At 43.1% G+C, this 19625-nt stretch overlaps 1 protein-coding gene across 1 annotated transcript in view; it reads left to right on the plus strand.

The window, feature by feature from the left end:
• Window positions 1-4433: 4433 nt before the first annotated feature.
• Window positions 4434-19625, plus strand: part of LOC148011201 (plant intracellular Ras-group-related LRR protein 6-like) — a 138068-nt gene continuing 122876 nt past the window's right edge. Inside the window, exons 1-5 of the mRNA XM_087670502.1 lie at window positions 4434-4571; window positions 5367-5430; window positions 17827-17963; window positions 18050-18136; window positions 18300-18375. Coding sequence (XP_087526628.1) covers window positions 4507-4571; window positions 5367-5430; window positions 17827-17963; window positions 18050-18136; window positions 18300-18375 — 429 coding nt within the window. The 5' untranslated portion in view covers window positions 4434-4506. The remainder of the gene's footprint in view (window positions 4572-5366; window positions 5431-17826; window positions 17964-18049; window positions 18137-18299; window positions 18376-19625) is intronic.

A 19625-nucleotide genomic window follows, 5' to 3' on the forward strand; every position in this document is an offset into this window, starting at 1 on the left:
GCTCCAAGGGAAAATAATAACCGTAAAGGTTATAAGTAAGGTTGAAGGACCCTTAGGTCAAACTTGGAGAAAAAGGGGTGTATGGGGGTTTACACATGGGGGGGTGAAAGGTTTTGAAGCCAAGGAAAAGGCTTAAGGGGTAATCACGGGAGAAGTGGTTTTAAGAGGCCACAGGAAGGGGGTGATTGCAAAGCCAAGGGGAAGGCCTAAAGGAATTTAAACACACGGGGGAAAAAAAAGGGTTTTAAAGCCCATAACAAAGGGGCTTAAAGGTCAAATCACGGGGGTTAACAAGCCCAAAAGAAAGGGGCTTAAGGGTTAAATACAGGGAAAAAGGGGTTTAAATCACGGGGTTCCAACACCCATGGGATAGGGGCTTAAAACACGGGGGGGTTAATAAAAAGGGGCTTCATACAGCACAAGAAGGGGGTGAAAGGCCCTTAAAAGGATTAAACCGGGGGGGGGGGGGGGGGGGGGGGGGTGTGTTTAATAAAAAGGTATAGGAAGGGGGGTTAAGGAGGCCCCCCCCCCTTGGAAGCTTCTGAGCTTCCAGACTTTCCAGAAGGGGGGGGGGGGGGGGGGTGAGTAAGGCCGTCAGTCGATGGCGGCTTTAATGGAGGCGGCTCCTCCCTCCTTCCCTTCTATAACAGGACGGCGCAATTAGACGGCAGCGGCCATGAGTCAGACGATCCCCCCCCCTCCCCCCCGGCCTAAAGGAATTTAAACACACGGGGGAAAAAAAAGGGTTTTAAAGCCCATAACAAAGGGGCTTAAAGGTCAAATCACGGGGGTTAACAAGCCCAAAAGAAAGGGGCTTAAGGGTAAAATACAGGGAAAAAGGGGTTTAAATCACGGGGTTCCAACACCCATGGGAGAGGGGCTTAAAACACGGGGGGGGGGGGGGGGGGGGGGTGTTTAATAAAAAGGTATAGGAAGGGGGGTTAAGGAGCCCCCCCCCCCCCCCCCCCCCCAGACTTTCCAGAAGGGGGGGGGGGGGGGGGGTGAGTAAGGCCGTCAGTTGACGGCGGCTTTAATGGAGCCAGCTCCTCCTTCATTCCCTTCTATAACAGGACGGCACAATTAGACGGCAGCGGCCATGAGTCTGACGATTCGCCCCCCCCCCCCCCCCCCCCCCCCACCCCGCCCCCCCAACCCCCTTGCCTTACAGAAGCACAACGTCTTGAATCTCTGCTTCCCTCACAGCAGCGGCACAACACGGCGTTATGGCGGCAGTTACTCTCTCCTTTCATCCCTATGGCAGCAGCCCCCCCCTTGGTTTAAATAGGGGAGGGGAGGGGGATCCTCCCTCCCTTCGTGTCGTCATGCATGAGTCTATCTCTCTGCGAGCTCCACCGAGGAGCTTCCGCCTGGTTTCTATTCCTCCCCCTCCAGCACGACTGTCGGGCTGGGGGGGGAATAAGGAAAAAAAATTTGTATTTATCGTAAAAAATTTAATAAAATTTGCCTTATCATTATCCCTGTTTCCTATAAGGGGTAGTTCACACGAGGAAGGAGATTTAGAACTTTACAATAGTCAGCAAAGGATACGAGGACAATTGTAGATACATAGCACCTATCTAGATGAGCTTTCCTCATATATGATGGTCTTTGGTTGTTAGACCAAGTAAGGCCCCCTATCTGGCTAATATTTACCAGACCATGGAACCCCACTAGTCCATTCCATTCTAGCAACTCAGCACCCCCTATGGTGTTGCCTTTACTTTCAAAGTGATCTCGAATATGTTCCACCATGTTGAAATCCCTTGCCAGTATCATGGGGAAGGGAATGGATTTTAGGGATTTCCAGGTGCTGATCCTATCTTTAGGAGAGGGGGGGCGTAGATAGACGTAACTGCCTAGTTTTCTTGTCCTTGGAAAACTACTGATATCCAAGCATGGGTAGTGTCTTTGAGTTCTGCCTTAATGAGATGGGATAATTTTCCTGAGATCCCTATGGCTGTGCCACCACCTCCACCCTGATGGTTTGTAAATATCCATTGAAATTGGTGTGAAATAATCTCTAGATTTTTAGCAAGATGGGGACCCGACCACCTTCACTCCCTCTAAGCTGACTACATCTGGTTTGATATTGTCCTGAGAGAGCCATGTCTTGATGATTCGGGTCCAATTGGGGTCTGTAAGCCCTTTATAGTTGAAGTTAATTATCTTGAGCTTGTCTATCATCAATTCTTGTTATTTTTAGAGTTGGAGCCTTTAGCCTTAGGACCCTTACCTGTTGGCAGGGGGCTGGCACTTCGTGCATTCATGGTAGATAATCTTCTTTTATTAATTCGAGCACTTCGAGAGTTCGATTTGAATTGGGGGGGGCAGAATGGTGATGACCTGTGTCTGCCAATTGAGGGCATGTGGAGAGGGACTCCTCCTTCGCCACAGATTTCTCATTATCTGAAACCCCCTCAGCCAATGTTTCCTCCATTTTAGTTGCATCTAAGTCATTAATTTCTTTCTCAAATTCTTCTACCTACATCTGTGTTTCCTGAAAAAATTGCATTCCGTCTACAAAGTCATCCTTGTGGTCAGATTCTACCTCAGTGGTTTTCCTTGGCCCATTAGCATCATGGACTATATCACCACAATTTTCAAGCAAGGCTGTGAATCTATTCAGAGAGTTAAACTTAGTATTATTAATCTTTTTCCATGTTCGAGACTTTTGATTCTTATTCTTATTAACATGCTTTTTGTTCTACACTCTCTGGAATCCTTCTTCATCTCCATGTGTTGGGGGGAAGGGCGCTCCTTCACCTCGTCTTTCTTATGTTCTTTGCCCTATTCAGGGCAATCCTTAATAAAGTGTTCCTGTTTCATGCATTTGAAGCAAAAATTAGGGAGGTTTTTATATATGACTGGTTGCGTACGAATGGGCTGACCCTTTGAGTTCCTGATTATTATCGTGTCCTTAAGCTTCTTAATGATATCCACTTCCACTAAATTTTGGGGATGCCACCTCGGATTGATATCAGAGAGGGATCTTTGCCCTAATACTTTACCTAATGGGGTTGCTATTGAGCCTAACAAGGAGTGGAAGGGGTCAGGTAAATTCGGGAGCTCAATCCAGACAGGCACTTTTGTAGGCTTGGGGCCATAAGGGTCGAAATCTATAGACCATTTGAATAAAGTTAGTGGAGCATTACGTAGCATCCATTGACCATGAGACAGAACGGAGACCGCCATGTCTCTGGTCTCGAACAGAAAAATGAAATAGTTATTGGGTAGATATCTGGTAGATATAACCTTGTATCCCAGGTTGCCCCAGTGTTCTCTAATCCACGATCTTAAGACCTCGATTGGAGGTCTTGGGCCATGGTAGAGGCCAATAAGGGCATGGTAGAAATACAGGAAAAACACACAATCTATTACTTCATCTTCCAGGGTAACAGAGCACATACCTTCCTCTTCTTGGTTTGGGGAGGAGTTCTTACATACAGACTATGACTTGGGCGTTTCCTCTTTAGACCTCATTTTGGAGTGTACCACTTCAGGGTGGGAATGTACCGTTCCGGCGTCAGAGCTTGCGCTATGTCTTCTTGTCTGCAAAGAATAGCTTCCTTGCAGGCCAGAGAAATGGGGTATTCCATGCCTGCAAGATGTGAGCCAAAGGTGAGACCCTGGGGCAGTCCAGAACTAACTTGTTGAGAGATGTTAAATAGCGGGTTAACATGCGCATATGGCGTAGAGAAGTGGGGTGAGGCATACAATATTTGCTGTAGAGGGGACGACCCTTGTGATGATATTCATCCTGGCTCGAGTGTGGGATGGATTCCCATCGTTAGCAAATCTTCATTCATGAAAAGTTGAGGGGAAGGGCAATGATTGATCGGAGCCGGGCTCATCACCAAAGGAGTAGAAAGAGAAGGGGGAATCCCTATGGGAGGGGGCATCATCTCGACCACACCCTTAGAGGTGTTGGCCGAGGGGTCCAAGGGGTGCATGCTCTCCACTTGGAGATGGTTCCTGCCTAGAGGTGGCGGGAAAACGATCACCAGCATCGGACGTCAGAGGAGGCTGGAGTTAAAGGCTTTTCCTTGATTCAGACGTTGGACCTAAATCCGCATTTGGACGTCGAGGATGTCAGCTTGATTCGGACTTCGGACCTACATTCACATTTGGACGTCAACCATAATCCATGAGGGAGATTTGGACGTCGGACCTTAAATCCGCCAAATTTCAACTTGCTTTTTTCTGTTTCCTGTTTTTTCTCAAATAATGACCTGTCTCCTTGTTTAAAGGTTTTGGTTCGACTCCAACAAAGAATAATATCCTTGTTTAAAGTTTTTGGTTCGACTCCAACAAAGAATAATATCCTTGTGCCACGTCATAAAGTTGCTACCACAGTGCTACACACAAAATGTTTTTAAATTTATCGGCGGGTTTAAATATTAAATTGGTACTGAAAACGAGGCCCACTCTACAAAGTGGACGTCTCTCACTTCCACTAAAGAATTTCTGCCCGAAAGTGTGTAGTAGCAGCAGGAACGATCGGTCGCCATGGACAAGCTCCTGAAAGTCGCTCGCGCCTCTGGATCCCTCAACCTCTCAAATCGCTCTCTTAGGTACACAGAGCTCTGTCTATCTCTCTCTCTCTCTCTCTCTCTCTGTATATCACACGTACACACACATACACAAAAGCAGCTCCATTCGGAGATCCGTTGCCATTGATGACTAGTTTTTTGAATTGATTGTCACTGTTGATGATGTATTCGCACGTTGGAACACCAAACATTGACATCACGCACACGCACATTAAAGCAAAGGTCAGCTCCAATGAAACGGTCGCTCCATCCAACTTGGATTCGGAGATCCGCTGCTGTTGATGACTAGTTTTCTGAATTGGTTGTCTCCGTTGATGCTGTATTCACTTGGAACATCAACATTGACATCACATACACACACATTGAAGCAAAGGTCTGCTCCAATGAAACGGTAGCTCCATCCAACTTGGACTCGGAGATCCATTGCCATCAATGACTAGTTTCCTGCATTGATTGTTACTGTCGATGTTGCATGTTGGAACATCCACTTTGACATCATCTTGCATCACATGCACAGAATGCTGCCTTTGTGAGCCATCTTGCATCGCATTCATCTATTTGTAGGTGGAGAATGCTGCATTTGCATGCTCTCATCTTGCATCACATTCGTCTATTTGTAGGTGAAGAATGCTGCATTTGTGTGCTGCCGTCTTGCTTAGGTGAAGAATGTTGCATTTGTGTGCTGTCATCTTGGACTGGCTTAATTTGTAGGTGAAGAATGTGTAAGCATCCATTCGTAGGTGAAGAATGAGAACCTCAGTTCCATCCATTAAGTAAAGATAGTTATATTCACTTTTTTCCTCTGTCAATTCGCAGTGAGGTTCCACCTCAGGTTTATAACTTACTGGGGGCTGCTGGCATTGACGAGAAGTGGTGGGAGGTCAGTTTCTCTCCTGTTATAGATTTTGTTTTCCAAATTCAAGCAATCAAATCGATAGGTCTAATGGCCTTCCTACCTGGCAGACCCAAGTTCAAATCTTACACCATACCATTATATAATTCAATATATCTCCATTTTGTAGTCTGTGTATTGTGTTGCTACCTGCAATGCCACTCATAATTGAAGCAGCCAACACCATGGAGCTCTCTCTCTCTCTCTTTTTTTGGGGTGGGTGCATACAAATGTGTACCTGATGGTATCACAAAATGAAAGAAGTTTATGGGCTCAACTCTGAAGCTGTACTTAAGAGTTACATCAAAAGATATTCCTTAAGGTGGTTTGGGAAGAATAGGATTTGTAAAGCCAAGAAAGGGGTAGTATAGCACCATCAGGGGCAGCCATCCGCAGTGTGAAGAATTGGGCTATTATTTTTAGGAATGACTTGTTTCCATGGTTCCATGTTGGCCTTTGTAACCTTTGTAAAGCACATGGTGCATGTTGGCTCAATATATCTTATTTAAATGAACAATTAACGAGAGGTTGTTTCTGTTGGGATGTAAAGGTCCTTTATTCACCTCCGTGTATTTTACACGTGTATTGTTATGTTGTACATGTGAATGCACCCTTATGGGCCCTAAGTATAAATACATTTTATTCTTTGTGTACCAGCACATTGTTGGTACACCCAAATCAGCTCGTACTCTCTCTGTCTCTCACTCTCACTCACCTGCTCACTTCTCTGCTGCAAATCTTCACGCTTCCGCTACTCGCGCACTCCAACAACTGGTATTAGAGCTTCGGCTAAGGTGCTCGCGCTCCTCGGAGTCCGTGCGAGACATCTCTAGTGTTCGCTCGCGCGAAATCGACAGGTCGTTTTTTGACCTGGCAGGCGAGGACAGGTCGTTTTTCATCAGAAGGTAGCAAGACAGGTCGTGTCTGACCAGGCGACTACAGGCGACAGCTCACAGGAGTGCAGGCGATAGTTTCCCTGCAGGTGGCAGGTCACGAAAGTGAAGCGACAGCTGAGGCGACAGTTTCCTTGCAGGCGGCAGGTCAAAATCGTTAGGCGACAACTCACGCAAACAGGCGGCAGTCAGATTTGACCTCCAAAACCAGGTCATGACAGTTTATTTGATCTTTTGTGTGATTTTTCACACTTGTACACAAGCCCCGGTTCATGCGCGCAGGCACAGTTTGCAGATTTGTGCAATTTTGAGCCTGGAAATTTGGGGCTTTTCCCAGATTTGATGTTGTTTATGCTTGACAGTGGCATCTGTGTCAGAAATTGCAGACATTGTGCGCATTGACCTCAATTAAATTGGGGATTTTGCCAAATTTGTTGGAATTTTGCTCATCCGAGTAAAATTTCTTGGCATTGGACCAATAAAAATTGGGGCTTTTTCATGTATTGATGTAATTTTGCTCAGCTAAGTCAGTTTGGCTGACATTTGTGCACATTTGGACCTGGAAATTTGGGATTTTGTGCAGAATTTGATAAATTTCTGCATTATTTGCCTGTGCAGTGGCTGGTTTATGTAAAAACAGCAGAGGATTATTGCTGGTTATGCAAGAACAGCAGTGTATTTGCTGATTTAGCTTTGTGCTCTTGCAGTTCAGTGCATTTTACACTTGTACTTGTGATAAAAATGGCTGCAACTTCTTCCAGTTTTGACATTAAGAGTTTGATGGAAATCAAATGGTTTGATGGTCAGGGTTTTGATCTTTGGAAAGATCGTATGCAGGGCATATTGTTCTTAAAGGACCGTGAGGATGCTTTGCAGAAGGATAAACCCGCACAAATGTCTGAGGCAAATTGGGCCAAAGTCAATAAAAAGGCTGTGGCTTATATAAAGATGGGTGTCATTGATGACATTTTGATAGACATTAAGGGTTTAGACATTGGTCATGCAATATGGGAGAAGTTGAAAACTACCTATGAGATCACCACACCTGTTAATCAGGTGCATTTAATGCGCAAGTTGGTGAATATGCGGCTGGATGAGTCCAAGCCTGCAACTGAGCACTTGAGTGCATTTACTGGTATTTTAAATCAGCTCAAGGATGCTAATTTGGATTTTGATGAGAAGTTGAGGGCGATCTTTTTGATCATGACATTGCCTGACTCTTGGGAGACTTTGGTTGTTTCTCTCAGTAATAACCCCAATCTCACATATGATGGTGTGAGGGGTTCGATCTTGAATGAAGAAATTAGACGTAAGTCTAGTGGAGAAGGCAGCAACTCAGCTTATAATGTTAGAGGCAGGGCTGAAAAGAAAAATGCAAATGCTGGACAGAGAAGCAGGAGCAAGAGCAAAGGAAAAGAAAAGAGTGATGTTACATGCTATCAGTGTGGTCGGAAGGGCCACAAGAAGCCTGATTGCAGGTATTACAAGAAGGAACAAGAGAGAAAGAAGAATGTAGGAGACAAAAAGAAGAAAGAGGAAAAGACAGATGCATCTGAGGTAGGCAAAGGCAAGGAAAAGGCCAATGTGGCCTCCAGTGTTGTCATAAAGGAGCTCTCAGATGCAGAGGCTGATGTATTATGTGCAGTGGATTATGATGCCCTTGTATGTTACATGCAGGATATGCAGATCACCAAGGCTGATGTGATTGATGCACTTTTGTCAGTTGATGATGGTGTCACTCAGACTTGGATTGTAGACTATGGTGCTTCTTTTCATGTGACTCCATGCTTGGAGTGCTTTGCTACTTTTGATGCAGGCTGTTATGGCAAGGTTTACCTTGGAAATAATCATGCTTGCAGCATTGATGGGATTGGCACCATACACTTGTCTTTGGATAATGGGCAAGAACTTGTGTTAAAAGATGTCAGATATGTGCCTGGCATCAAGAAGAGTTTACTATCTGTTGGACAGCTTGACTTGCATGGTTACACCACACTGTTTGGTGGTGGTTTGTGGAAATTAAAAAGGGGTTCCATGCTGATTGCTAAAGGAACCAAGAAGGGCACTTTGTATTGTCTGCACTGTAACGCTTTGAATGGCAAGTTTCTTGCAGTTGCTGAAATTGGCTGTCATTTGGAGTTATGGCATAAGAGATTAGGCCATATGAGCCAGAAAGGACTTGATGTCCGTACCTCTTTGAAGAGGGTTGATGGAAAAGGCTCTAAACTTAATTTTTGTAATGACTGTCAGTTTGGAAGGCAAATGAAAAATTCCTTTTACTCTGGTGTCTCCCGTAAGTCAAATGTCTTGGACTTAGTGCATTCTGATGTATGTAGCATGCCTGTGAAATCGTTGGGTGGTGCTGCATACTTTGCCTCTTTTATTGATGATTGTTCCAGGAAGATTTGGGTTTGTTTGTTGAAAAAGAAAAGTGAAGTGTTTGTTGTTTTTAAAACTTTTCATGCATTCATGACCACTCAGACAGGTAGAAAGTTGAAATGCTTGAGAACTGATAATGGGGGTGAGTTCACATCTAATGAATTTAAGTCCTTTTGTGACTTGCATGGAATCAAGAGGGAGCTTACAGCCCCTTACAGCCCTTCTTCAAATGGTGTGGCTGAAAGATACAATAGGACCCTATGTGAGAGAGTGCGGTGCATGCTGTCCATTGCTAATCTCCCTCATGAATTTTGGGGAGAGGCACTTAAAACCGCGGTTCACATTTGCAACCGCTCTCCAAACAGGTCCTTAAATAATGGCATCCCTGAGGAGGTTTGGTCTGTCAAACCGGCCTCATATGACCATTTACGAATATTTGGCTGTGATGCTTTTGTGCATGTTAGAAATGAGCTGAGGAATAAACTTGACCCGAAATCCACCAAAGGCATTTTCATGGGCTATGGTGATGAGGGTGAATTTGGCTATAGAGTGTGGCTACCTCAGTCTAAGAAAATTGTTCGCAGCCATAATGTTGTGTTTAATGAGGCAAAGTTGCTGAAAAGTACTTTAGCCTTTGATGAAGACATGAAAAAGGTCAAATTTCAGAATTTGCAGCCACCTATTACTTCAAATGATGAGCGTCATGGTGTTGTACCACAGGCTGAAATTGATGATTAGCCGGTTATCTTTGAGCCAGATGATGATGGACAGCAAATAGAAGCACAGGGAGGTCATGGACAGCAAGATAGACTTGCTGATTATGAAAATGCAGGTGCTGGAAATGAAAATGAAGGTGCTGTACAGCATGAACAGCATGCTGAAAATGGCTTACAGCAGCCAATAAATGCTGAAAATAACATGCCTCCAGATGTAGATCCGATTTCTGAGAATGTAGATCATTGGGTACGCAGGTCTATACGCCTAAGAAGGCAGCCACATAGGTATGACCCCTCTTTGCATTATGTGATGCTTATTGATGAGGGTGAGCCTCTGACATATAAAGAGGCCAAGTCATGCAAATTCAGCAAGAAGTGGGAGCTAGCTATGCAGGAAGAGATTAAATCTCTGTATGCTAATGATACTTGGGATCTTGTGTCGTTGCCCAAAGGAAGAAAGCCTCTTCCAAACAAATGGGTTTACAAAGTAAAGACAGTTGATGGGAAACCCAAGTACAAGGCAAGATTGGTTGCCAAAGGGTATGCACAGAAGGAAGGGATTGACTTCGAGGAGGTCTTCTCACCTGTCATGAAGATGACCACACTACGTGTGCTTTTTGCTCTCACTGCTGTATTGGATTTAGAGTTGTACCAAATGGACGTGAAAACAGCTTTTCTGCATGGTGACATTGATGAGGAGATCTACATGAAACAGCCCGAGGGTTTTGTAGTTCCTGGAAAAGAGCAGTTGGTGTGTAAACTAAAACGCAGCTTATATGGGCTGAAACAAGCACCACGGCAGTGGTACAAAAAGTTTGACACTTTTATGCTCTCTCATGGCATTACACGCAGCCATGCAGATCATTGTTTGTATATGAAAAAGGATACAGATGGCAGCCCTATCATACTTGTTTTGTATGTGGATAATATGTTGCTAGTTGGGAAGAGAAAGACTAGCTTGGATGCTCTCAAAGATCAGCTGAAATCAGCTTTTTCCATGAAAGATTTGGGGAATGCAGAGCATATATTGGGCATGAGGATTCATAGGGATAGAACGCAGAAATTGCTGTTCTTATCTCAAGAAAAGTACATTGAAAAGGTACTGGACAGATTTAACATGGTTAAAGCTAAGCCTCTCGGAGTACCCTTACCTCCATACCTTAAGCTTAGTAAAGCCAACAGCCCAAAAGATGACATGGAAGCCAATGCTATGAAGGGAGTCCCTTATGCATTAGCTTGTGGCTCTCTTATGTATGCTATGTTGGCTACTCGTCTAGACATTGCTCATGCAGTGGGAGTTGTCAGCAGGTTTATGTCAAATCCTGGCAAACCTCATTGGGAGGCTGTCAAGTGTATTCTTAGATATCTAAAGAGTACACAAAGAAAATGTATTTGCTATGGGCAGGGTGCACTTAATCTGCAGGGTTATTGTGATGCAGACATGGCAGGTGACTTAGACACTCGCAGGTCCACTAGCGGGTATGTCTTTACAGTTGCTGGAGGGGCCGTCTCTTGGTGCTCTAGGTTGCATAACATCGTAGCACTGAGTACTACTGAAGCTGAATACATATCAGCTATTGAAGCTTCTAAGGAAGCTATATGGTTGAGCAGACTCGCAAAGGATCTCGGTGTGTCTATGAGTACTCCAGTGTTGGGATGTGATAGCCAGAGTGTTGTGTATCTGGCTAAAAATGCCATGTATCATTCACGCACAAAGCATATTGATGTGCGATATCACTTTATCAGACAGATTCTGGAAGATGGTCTAATCACATTGACCAAGATCAAAACACAGGACAACCCTGCAGATGTTCTCACTAAAAGTCTAGGCAAGGCTCAGCATGAGCATTGCATACGACTAGTAGGAGTTGGTTAAAGGTTCACTCCGGACCTTTAAGTGGGAGGTTGTTGGGATGTAAAGGTCCTTTATTCACCTCCGTGTATTTTACACGTGTATTGTTATGTTGTACATGTGAATGCACCCTTATGGGCCCTAAGTATAAATACATTTTATTCTTTGTGTACCAACACATTGTTGGTACACCCAAATCAGCTCGTACTCTCTCTGTCTCTCACTCTCACTCACCTGCTCACTTCTCTGCTGCAAATCTTCACGCTTCCGCTACCCGCGCACTCCAACAGTTTCGGGCTTTCAACATGAGATGGTATAATTTAGTATGTGGGTTGGGCTATTGTGGGAGACAAGAGGCACTCGTCTCCCAAAGGTGTGCATGCATTGTGAGCACTTGTCCAGGTCCATTGATTGGTTTGCCACGTTGAGTCCCTTTCATAGCGTGTTTGATTCTTTCTTTTAACTACTTTCAAATTGGGTATCTATTGTTGCTTTAAATATAGCTTATTGTTGTCAAAGAGTCATTGATCAAGAGTGATTCTTGAGAGGTACAATTGCTGCATGGTTCAGTCAATAATCTCCTGTGTCATTTTGAAAAATTTGCGCTTGCTTTTGTGAAATAGGGTATTCATTGGGTAAGCAATGGAAATTTGTAATGAGTTGTAAGTTCCAAAATGAGCCTTTACAAAGTGTGACAGCCACCGATCCCTTAAAAAAAAAAGATGATTGATCTATATGTTAATAGATCACGTATAGATGGAAATGCAAAATTGCTATTGCAGCTTGATTGTGATTTAGCTAGAAAGAGGGCCTTGATAGACTTAAGAGTCGTATTGAACCTTAGGTATAATGAACCTAGAAGAATGCATCCATGTTCATCCTCAATATCAAATTGATCGTTGTCAACTACTCTATCTAGAAGAACTTTATTAAGCCTCACTTGAAGAAGCAATAAACATTGGTAGATGATCAAATGTTCCATCTTGGTTCCTCAAAGTAAAGCATAGCATGCCAAGAAATTAGCCAACCCTAGCTGCCTTTGTTACAATAGATTCAAAGAAGTTGTTTGCCTTCTCAAGTATTTAGAGATGACAAGGAGTTTCCTTGGGTCTCACTAGTTTGGTTTTGATTTTGATGAAAATTTTGATTTTGTTTACCCTTTCCTTGCTACCCCTTTTGAGAAGAAGCAACGAGAACCCCTTTTGTAGAGGTCAAACTATGAAGCCAATTGAACAGCCGAGCGTAATGCAGTAGCTAACACTCAAATTCATAGAATGTGGGCATGGTAGGCTGTGAGATCACGTGTTGCACAAATGAAAGTATTTCCTCCACAACTTGTTTAAAAACAATGTGACCTCATCATCGGAGGACTTAGAAGCCCCCGTGGTAGAGAACTTGGCGAGAAGTGTTGATACTCAACCAGTTTGACTTTCAAGTCATCATGGTTAGCGATTTTAAAGTTTTGGAGCTCATGATCTAGATTGATGCAACGGGTTCTATCTCAAGCCGCATAGTGGTTAGTCAAGTGTGCCCAATGCTCGGATGCTAAGTCAAAATATTGAAGTTGTGAATGAAATTTAGGTAATAGACCTTACATTAGCTCAATAATAGTGGAGACATTTTGAGCCTTCCATGAGCGGATAACCTCGTATGGAACAAGCGTGGGATCTGTTAGTAGTCATGTGTGTGTCTTGCGTGGTCATCTCCTTGTTGTGAGCCTCAATGACAAGGACATTAAGAGCTTTGACATTGTATTTGTTTGTCATTTTATGTGTTTTAGACACTTTAGATGGAGATCACATTAGTGCATTTCTTTTTGTGCAGTTTTGTCTATTTTTTAAGGGTTTGACTACGTTTAGGGTTTTCCATCATTTTGCCTGTATATAGGCAGCCTGCCCTCCCACTTTTATTATCCATTATCCATCATTGATCCTTCGTGATTAGCGAGCCCTCTTCATTCTCTCATCCTTGTGCTACCGTTTGGTGCCCATACTGACATGTTGGGGTTGACTATTGCATGTTGGGGTTGACTATTGCAGCCTTATACGTTCAACCATTGTAGTTACATTATTCCTTCTCTCTCTTGCGTTCTCTCTTTGTCTCCTCTCCGTGTTCACTTTCCTCTTTCCGTTGTGCACTCTCACTTGGTATTAGAGCCACACGTGGGAGCTTGAGATCTCAAAGAGGAGTGTGCTGTCCCTAACAAAACTTGCTAGGTGTCATCCTCATGTGTTGTAGACTTTGCGCTAGGAGTCAAACAGGGTAGGGTGGCCTGTTTCCTGCTTGTTTTTTGGCTGCGTTTATCAGGGAAGATTTTGCGTTTTGCTCCTAAGTGGCCTCTACCAGGCTGGGTGCCACCATTACTGCACCTGAGCGGTGTCAAACAGACTAGGCGACACCAAAACAGACCTGTGTTTTCTGCAAGTAGCCCTCGGTACAGGTGTTGCAGAATGAGGCCTTGCATTACTTGCGTTTTTGTGTAGGCAGCCCTTGTATCTCTGTGTTTTGTATAGGCAAGACATTAGTCCTCCTAGGCGGCACATTTGCAGGCTGGGCGGTACCTGTTCTTTGCTGTGGCTTGTTTACAGGCGGACAAATTTCTTTCTTTGCTGTGTTCTCATACTGGCTGATCTTTGTTGACTAGGGCGACTTGTTTTTGGTTCTGGGCAGCCTCTTTTTCAGGCCAGCAGGGTAGATTTGTGTTAATTGCAGGTATACCTTTTTCGGGTACTCCTGGTCCTTGACCAGCCCTTGGATTGGTTGTGTTTACAGGTTGAAGACTTGTTTCCCTCTACATTTATTGCTCCCTTTTTCTACTCAGCATTGCGTGTTCCCTTTGGCATTGGATGCTCCCCGTCTACTTTGACTCAATCAATCTTCTTTTGTATCGTGGCCCCACGGACCTTGATTATCCCGAGGACGCCTCTTATTGGTCACCTTTATTCTAGTGGAAGCATCTTCTTTTGTTCTCTTGCAGGTACTTTATTGAAGGACATCTATGGATGACGTGTATGCTATGGGGGATTGTGTGGTTCAGGATCTTTCAGATCGGACCACCATCTTATTACTCTTTCCCGTTGTATTTTTCTGGGGCTTCTAGTCTTCGATTGGCATTAATGGCATCTCCTAAGCAGGTGCCAGTTGTACCCTCTTTCTCCGCATCCGATAAGCGGGATGGGACGGACTACCCTCTATAGTTGTGCAACATGGAATGCCTCCTCGACAACTGTGACCTTTGGGATTTTGTTACAGTCTTGGTGTAGATTGGACGAGAAAATTAGGCATCACAATATGAGGACGTAATGCCCTGCCGAGAATGGGGCTTCACCAACTGATAAATTTTTCTCGTTTTCAGCAAGTGTGATGTATCATGAAATGGTTGAGAATAGACAATGATTTATGAAAGAGTCTACGGTTAGTGAAATATCAAAGTAAGAGTTTTTTCAGTACCCTAGGTACCTCAAGCAGCTTCTTGAAATGTTGAAGCTTGTTTCTATCCAGTGATTGATAAAGATATGAGGTATTTGATCTTCAGTTTTCCTTTCCAACCAAAACCAGTTCGCTGATGAAGTGGTAGTGTACCTCTTTGTGGTTGTTGTACAGTTTACACCCTCATGTTGACAATATGAAATGCCAATTTTGCTCCTCTATACTATACCTCAGCATGAGATAAAGGAATAATAGGTTGCTTTATGCTGATGCAACTCATAGCTCCATTTGCAAGACTAAATATTCACGGTCTTGCTAGTGACCAAGTCTTCCTTTCCTGTCTGTCTCCAATCAGACTGCCCACATGCATCTATGACTGCCTGGCCGCTGAACTCTAACATTCTGTGTAAATGTGGAGTGCATTGTCTAACTATTGGGCACTCACATGTCTTGCATTTGAGTGCTCCATCCAACGTCCCAAATCTGAGCATAGTCACAAGGGATGATCATTTTTGGGCTTGAGGATTGTGGGGATAGTTGCTTCTTTTTGTCCCCCATTCCATTCCATGTGACTGTGTAGTCAGAATGGATAGCAATCCCTCCCCATTCCGCATTCCCTGTTTCTTGTCTTCGTTCCATTTTGCTTCTCATGTGACTGGCAAATCTCAAAGCTTGTAGGAGTGCATGGGGGGATAAAGTTGTTGGTCATCAATTATATCCAATCTAATAAAAAGGAATTTTAAGTCTCTCCTGCTCTCTCTCATGTCTTGTGTTTGCTATTGTCTATTGGTATGCAACGCTTTCTTTTAAGTTTCCCCCTTGGATGCTGACAGTTGTTGTTTGGACATTTTATTTTTGATATGGATCAAATGCTGAAACAAGTCAAGAAAGACAAAAGGAGGCAAAGAAAGAAACCTGATAATTATTGATGGGAAAATCATCTTTTGCAAGGAGCTGTGGGACTATCAAAATCGTTAGTCATCAATTATATCTTTAGTCTGATATAACAGGAATCCTAGTGTCTCATGTTCTCTTTCTTGTATTGTATTTGCTAATATCTTCTGCGGTGCAATCTTTTCTTTCAATTTCTCCTCCTTGGATGACAACAAGTGGGTTTGAACATTTTATACCTACATGGATCAAATGCCGAAACAAGTTAAGACAAAAAGAGGCAAAGAAAATTCATGAGAATCAATGACAATACATCTTCTGCAAGAGGCTGTGGGTCTACTATAGAGAGATTCAAAAATAATGTGTGGAGCACATTGAGAGAGAGATCTCAACATAGCTCGGGCCATGTAAGAAGGGGCCTTTTTGCATTTTCTTGAAGGTTGATGTTGTTGCCTACAGGTTGGAGCTGCCGGCTGCTTGGAAGATGTATCTGGTCTTCCATTTGAGTAATTTGACAAAGTATTGTCACTCTATTTCTTCTTCCATTCCAGATCTGGAGGAGCCTGACTAGGGCAGAAGTAAGAGTCAATGGGTGCAGTTAGCAGCATCAGTAGAAGCTTCTATGGGCAGGGAGGGACTGACTGTGAGAGGGAGTGAGCTTAGCGACAATGAGACTCAAATGACTTGATTGACTAGAGAAGAGCAAAGGACAATGTTAAAATAGCCTTGTGTACTGTACACACAATCTAAGATCATCTCGCTGACCCATCTCTTATTGACGGCATTCATCATTGGTCTCTTTGGTCACATTGGCCTTTAGTACACTAAAAGATTGCAAGGTGTTTGGGCTTATTATACCTTTTGCAAGTTATACTTCTACTTGCCCTATATTTCCACGCTCATCAGTGAATACCCTCATTGCTCTTTACCATTTATTTCTCTTTTTGTATGATACATTCTGAAAATTCTGGAGGCTGGGTTTCGGATATATGGGATTTTTTAAAGAGCTGGTGATTTGTATCATCTTGTTGAAAAACTAAAAAGGTACACTAAAAGATTGCAGGGTGTTTGGGCTTTTTATACCTTCTTGCAAGTTATACTTCTACTTGCCCTATATTTCCATGCTCATCACCTCATTGCTTTTCACCATTTATGTCCCCTTTCATATACTACATTCTGACAATTCTGGAGGCTGGGTTTTGGATATATGGGATTTTTTGAAGAGCTGGTGATTTGTATCATCTTGTTGAAATACTAAAAAGGATGTCCTCTTCATTTGAGAGGGTTGCATGATTTCCACACTTTTTAATGGATGCACTCTTGTTGTTTTTCATCATTCATCTCCATTTTGCTGTGCTGCAGGTCAAAAATTTGCCAAGGTTAGGAAATCATAGCCTCTTCTTGGCTGAATTTCTGGGCTATGTGCTGTGTAGTGGTAGCAGTAGGGCATGATCATAATAGCCTAATTTTCAGTTACAGGAGAAAAGATTATTCCTGCTGGAACTTGTATACCCACTACTTTAAACTCTAGACTGTAGCATAGGGTTCCTCACTGTGATACCTTTGCTTTTGTATATGGATGATAATAAGAACCATTGAAAAAAAAAGAAGAGTCTAGATCTGTGTACATCCTTTTTTTTTTGGCTTCATTGTCTGGTAAAACAGTTACTTTCTATAGGTTTGATACAGTGTTAACACTTTTTGTACTTCTCCCTAGGTTTTAGAACACAATCTCTTTCCATTCAAGGAACAGGCATGCGAGGAAGAGGCAATGATGATATTGTCGTGAAGGAAAGATTTGAGAACAGGAAACATCTACCACCTGAATTATCCTGGAGTTTGATGTGTCTTCTTGACACTCTTGGTTTTGTTTGAATTGACAAAACAAAAGTACCTCGACAAAAAATTTCATAACAGTATATATGTCTTGTGGGAGTGTGGAAAAACTCTGAGGTTGCTTATTGAGACTCTTCTCAGCAAATTTAAGAGCTCTGCCGGGGGCCCTGAATGCAATTGTACATTTGCTTTATGCAATTTATCCTAAAAGTACAGGGTGGAAATTGATAATATGTTGCTGCCTACATTTCTATGATTTGAATTTTGTATTGTAAAGAACATTGAATACGAAATCTATAGCAGATAGTATGATGAAAAATTTAAGTGAACAAATCAATTTTGATTTAAAGAGCTACTGAATTGCATGCTGTTTGAAATGTCCTGCTAGGCAGTGGAGCTGCAAAAGCTGTTACTGGCTCATAATAATATCAAAGAATTGGCAGAGGAAATTGGAAACTTAACATCCTTGACAGTTTTCAATGTCAGCTATAATCAGTTGTCATCATTACCACCCTCCATTGGCAGGTCCAAATAATTCTTTATGTATTGTAACATTTTGATTTTAACTTTGATGTCTTCCAACAATGAAAGGGTTCAACTTCAAGTTTCAGGTTGATCTTGCTGAAAAACCTTGATGTATCCGGTAACAAGCTATCTGAACTACCAGCAGAGATTGGCTCAGCAACTTCATTAGTTAGGTATGTGCGCTTAAGCGAATGTTAAAGTAACAGTCTGATTCCACTCAGAACTTCAATTCTACAAGATGCCCGGATGTTGAATTTTACATTAGTAATAAAGTGTGCAATTTGATTGTATTACATGTGCCACACGTGTGTAATTCTCCTGTCTGTGACATACTAGGTTGAATTGCTCAAACAATGCGTTCTCATCTCTTCCTTCCAGCATAGGATCGTGCATAGAGCTTGCAGAACTCAAGGTACATAATATCCCCCTTTGCCAATAGAAATCAAGATCTTTAGAATCATTCACACTTCAATGAGGTTCTCAAGCATTTGCACACCCAAATCTTTCTACAAAAAATAAATTATCAAGTTTTGACCTCATGCTTTATTCACCTCAACATCCACATGTTCTCTTTGTTAGAGGACCATGTTGGGTGGTTAAATTTCTAGGTGTACAACTCATGTCTCATTGGTACATCTCATGTCTCATTTGAAACTTCCTTACTTATGCTTAACAATACAATGGTTTTATGGTGTGGTGCATTGGGGAATATCCTATGAGATGAGAGAATGCATGAAATTACTGTGATAAGTATCTCCCCTTGACCAGTTGTCACGGGGATGTGAAATTTTTTAGATGTTTTAATCTTGCCAATAACAATGTGCAAGGTTGTTTAGCACATGTGATGCACATGGCAGTTATTTTATGGTAATAGGCCAAGGACCTCGAGGATGCAATGGATGCCAAAGGCAAAAGCTGTGATAAGTAATGCTAACTAGGCTAGTTGGTGTCAGTTTTGACCTTGGACAGTTAATAGGCCAATAAGTATCAATGGTGACACTAGGGGCTAGCATTAATTAGTTAATTAATGCTAGCCTAAGGGTCAACAGAGGTTGGGGACCACTTCAAGTTGCAAGTGGCCTAGCCAATTTAATTATGGATGGGTACGTTTAATTTTGGGCAAGGTTAGAAGTGTTGAATTCTGAAAATTAATTAAATGGCTAGATAATGCTAAAAAATGAGTTTAGAAGGTTGCCACTTGGCGAAATTTTCCATGCAAGACTACAAAACGTTTTTGGAGGTTGGAGAGAGGAATTCATGCATTCACAGAGAGAGAGAGAGAGAGAGAGAGAGAGAGAGAGAGAGAGAGAGAGAGAGAGAATCGGGAGAGAGAAATGAGAATCGATGGCGCGCAACAGGATGGCGATGGCGATGGCGAACGCGAACCTGTCCGTGACCTGACTGCGGCAGCGATTTCTCTGCCTCTCCTGCTCGTCCAGGGCAGCCCGTCGCCGCCTGCAGGTGCGAGAGAGAGAGAGAGAGAGAGAGAGAGAGAGAGAGAGAGAGAGAGAGAGCGAGAGAGAGAACGAGCGCCTGGGAGGGAGGGAGAGAGAGAGAGAGAGAGAGAGAGAGAGAGAGAGAGAGAGAGAGAGAGAGAGAGAGAGAGAGAGAGAGAGAAGAGAGATGTCGCCGCCTGCTCGTGATGCCCTGCCGTCGGTCGTT

This window comes from Lygodium microphyllum, chromosome 28 (assembly GCF_053477565.2).
Source record: "Lygodium microphyllum isolate KBCC chromosome 28, Lygodium_microphyllum_v1.1.10, whole genome shotgun sequence".
NCBI lineage: Eukaryota > Viridiplantae > Streptophyta > Polypodiopsida > Schizaeales > Lygodiaceae > Lygodium > Lygodium microphyllum.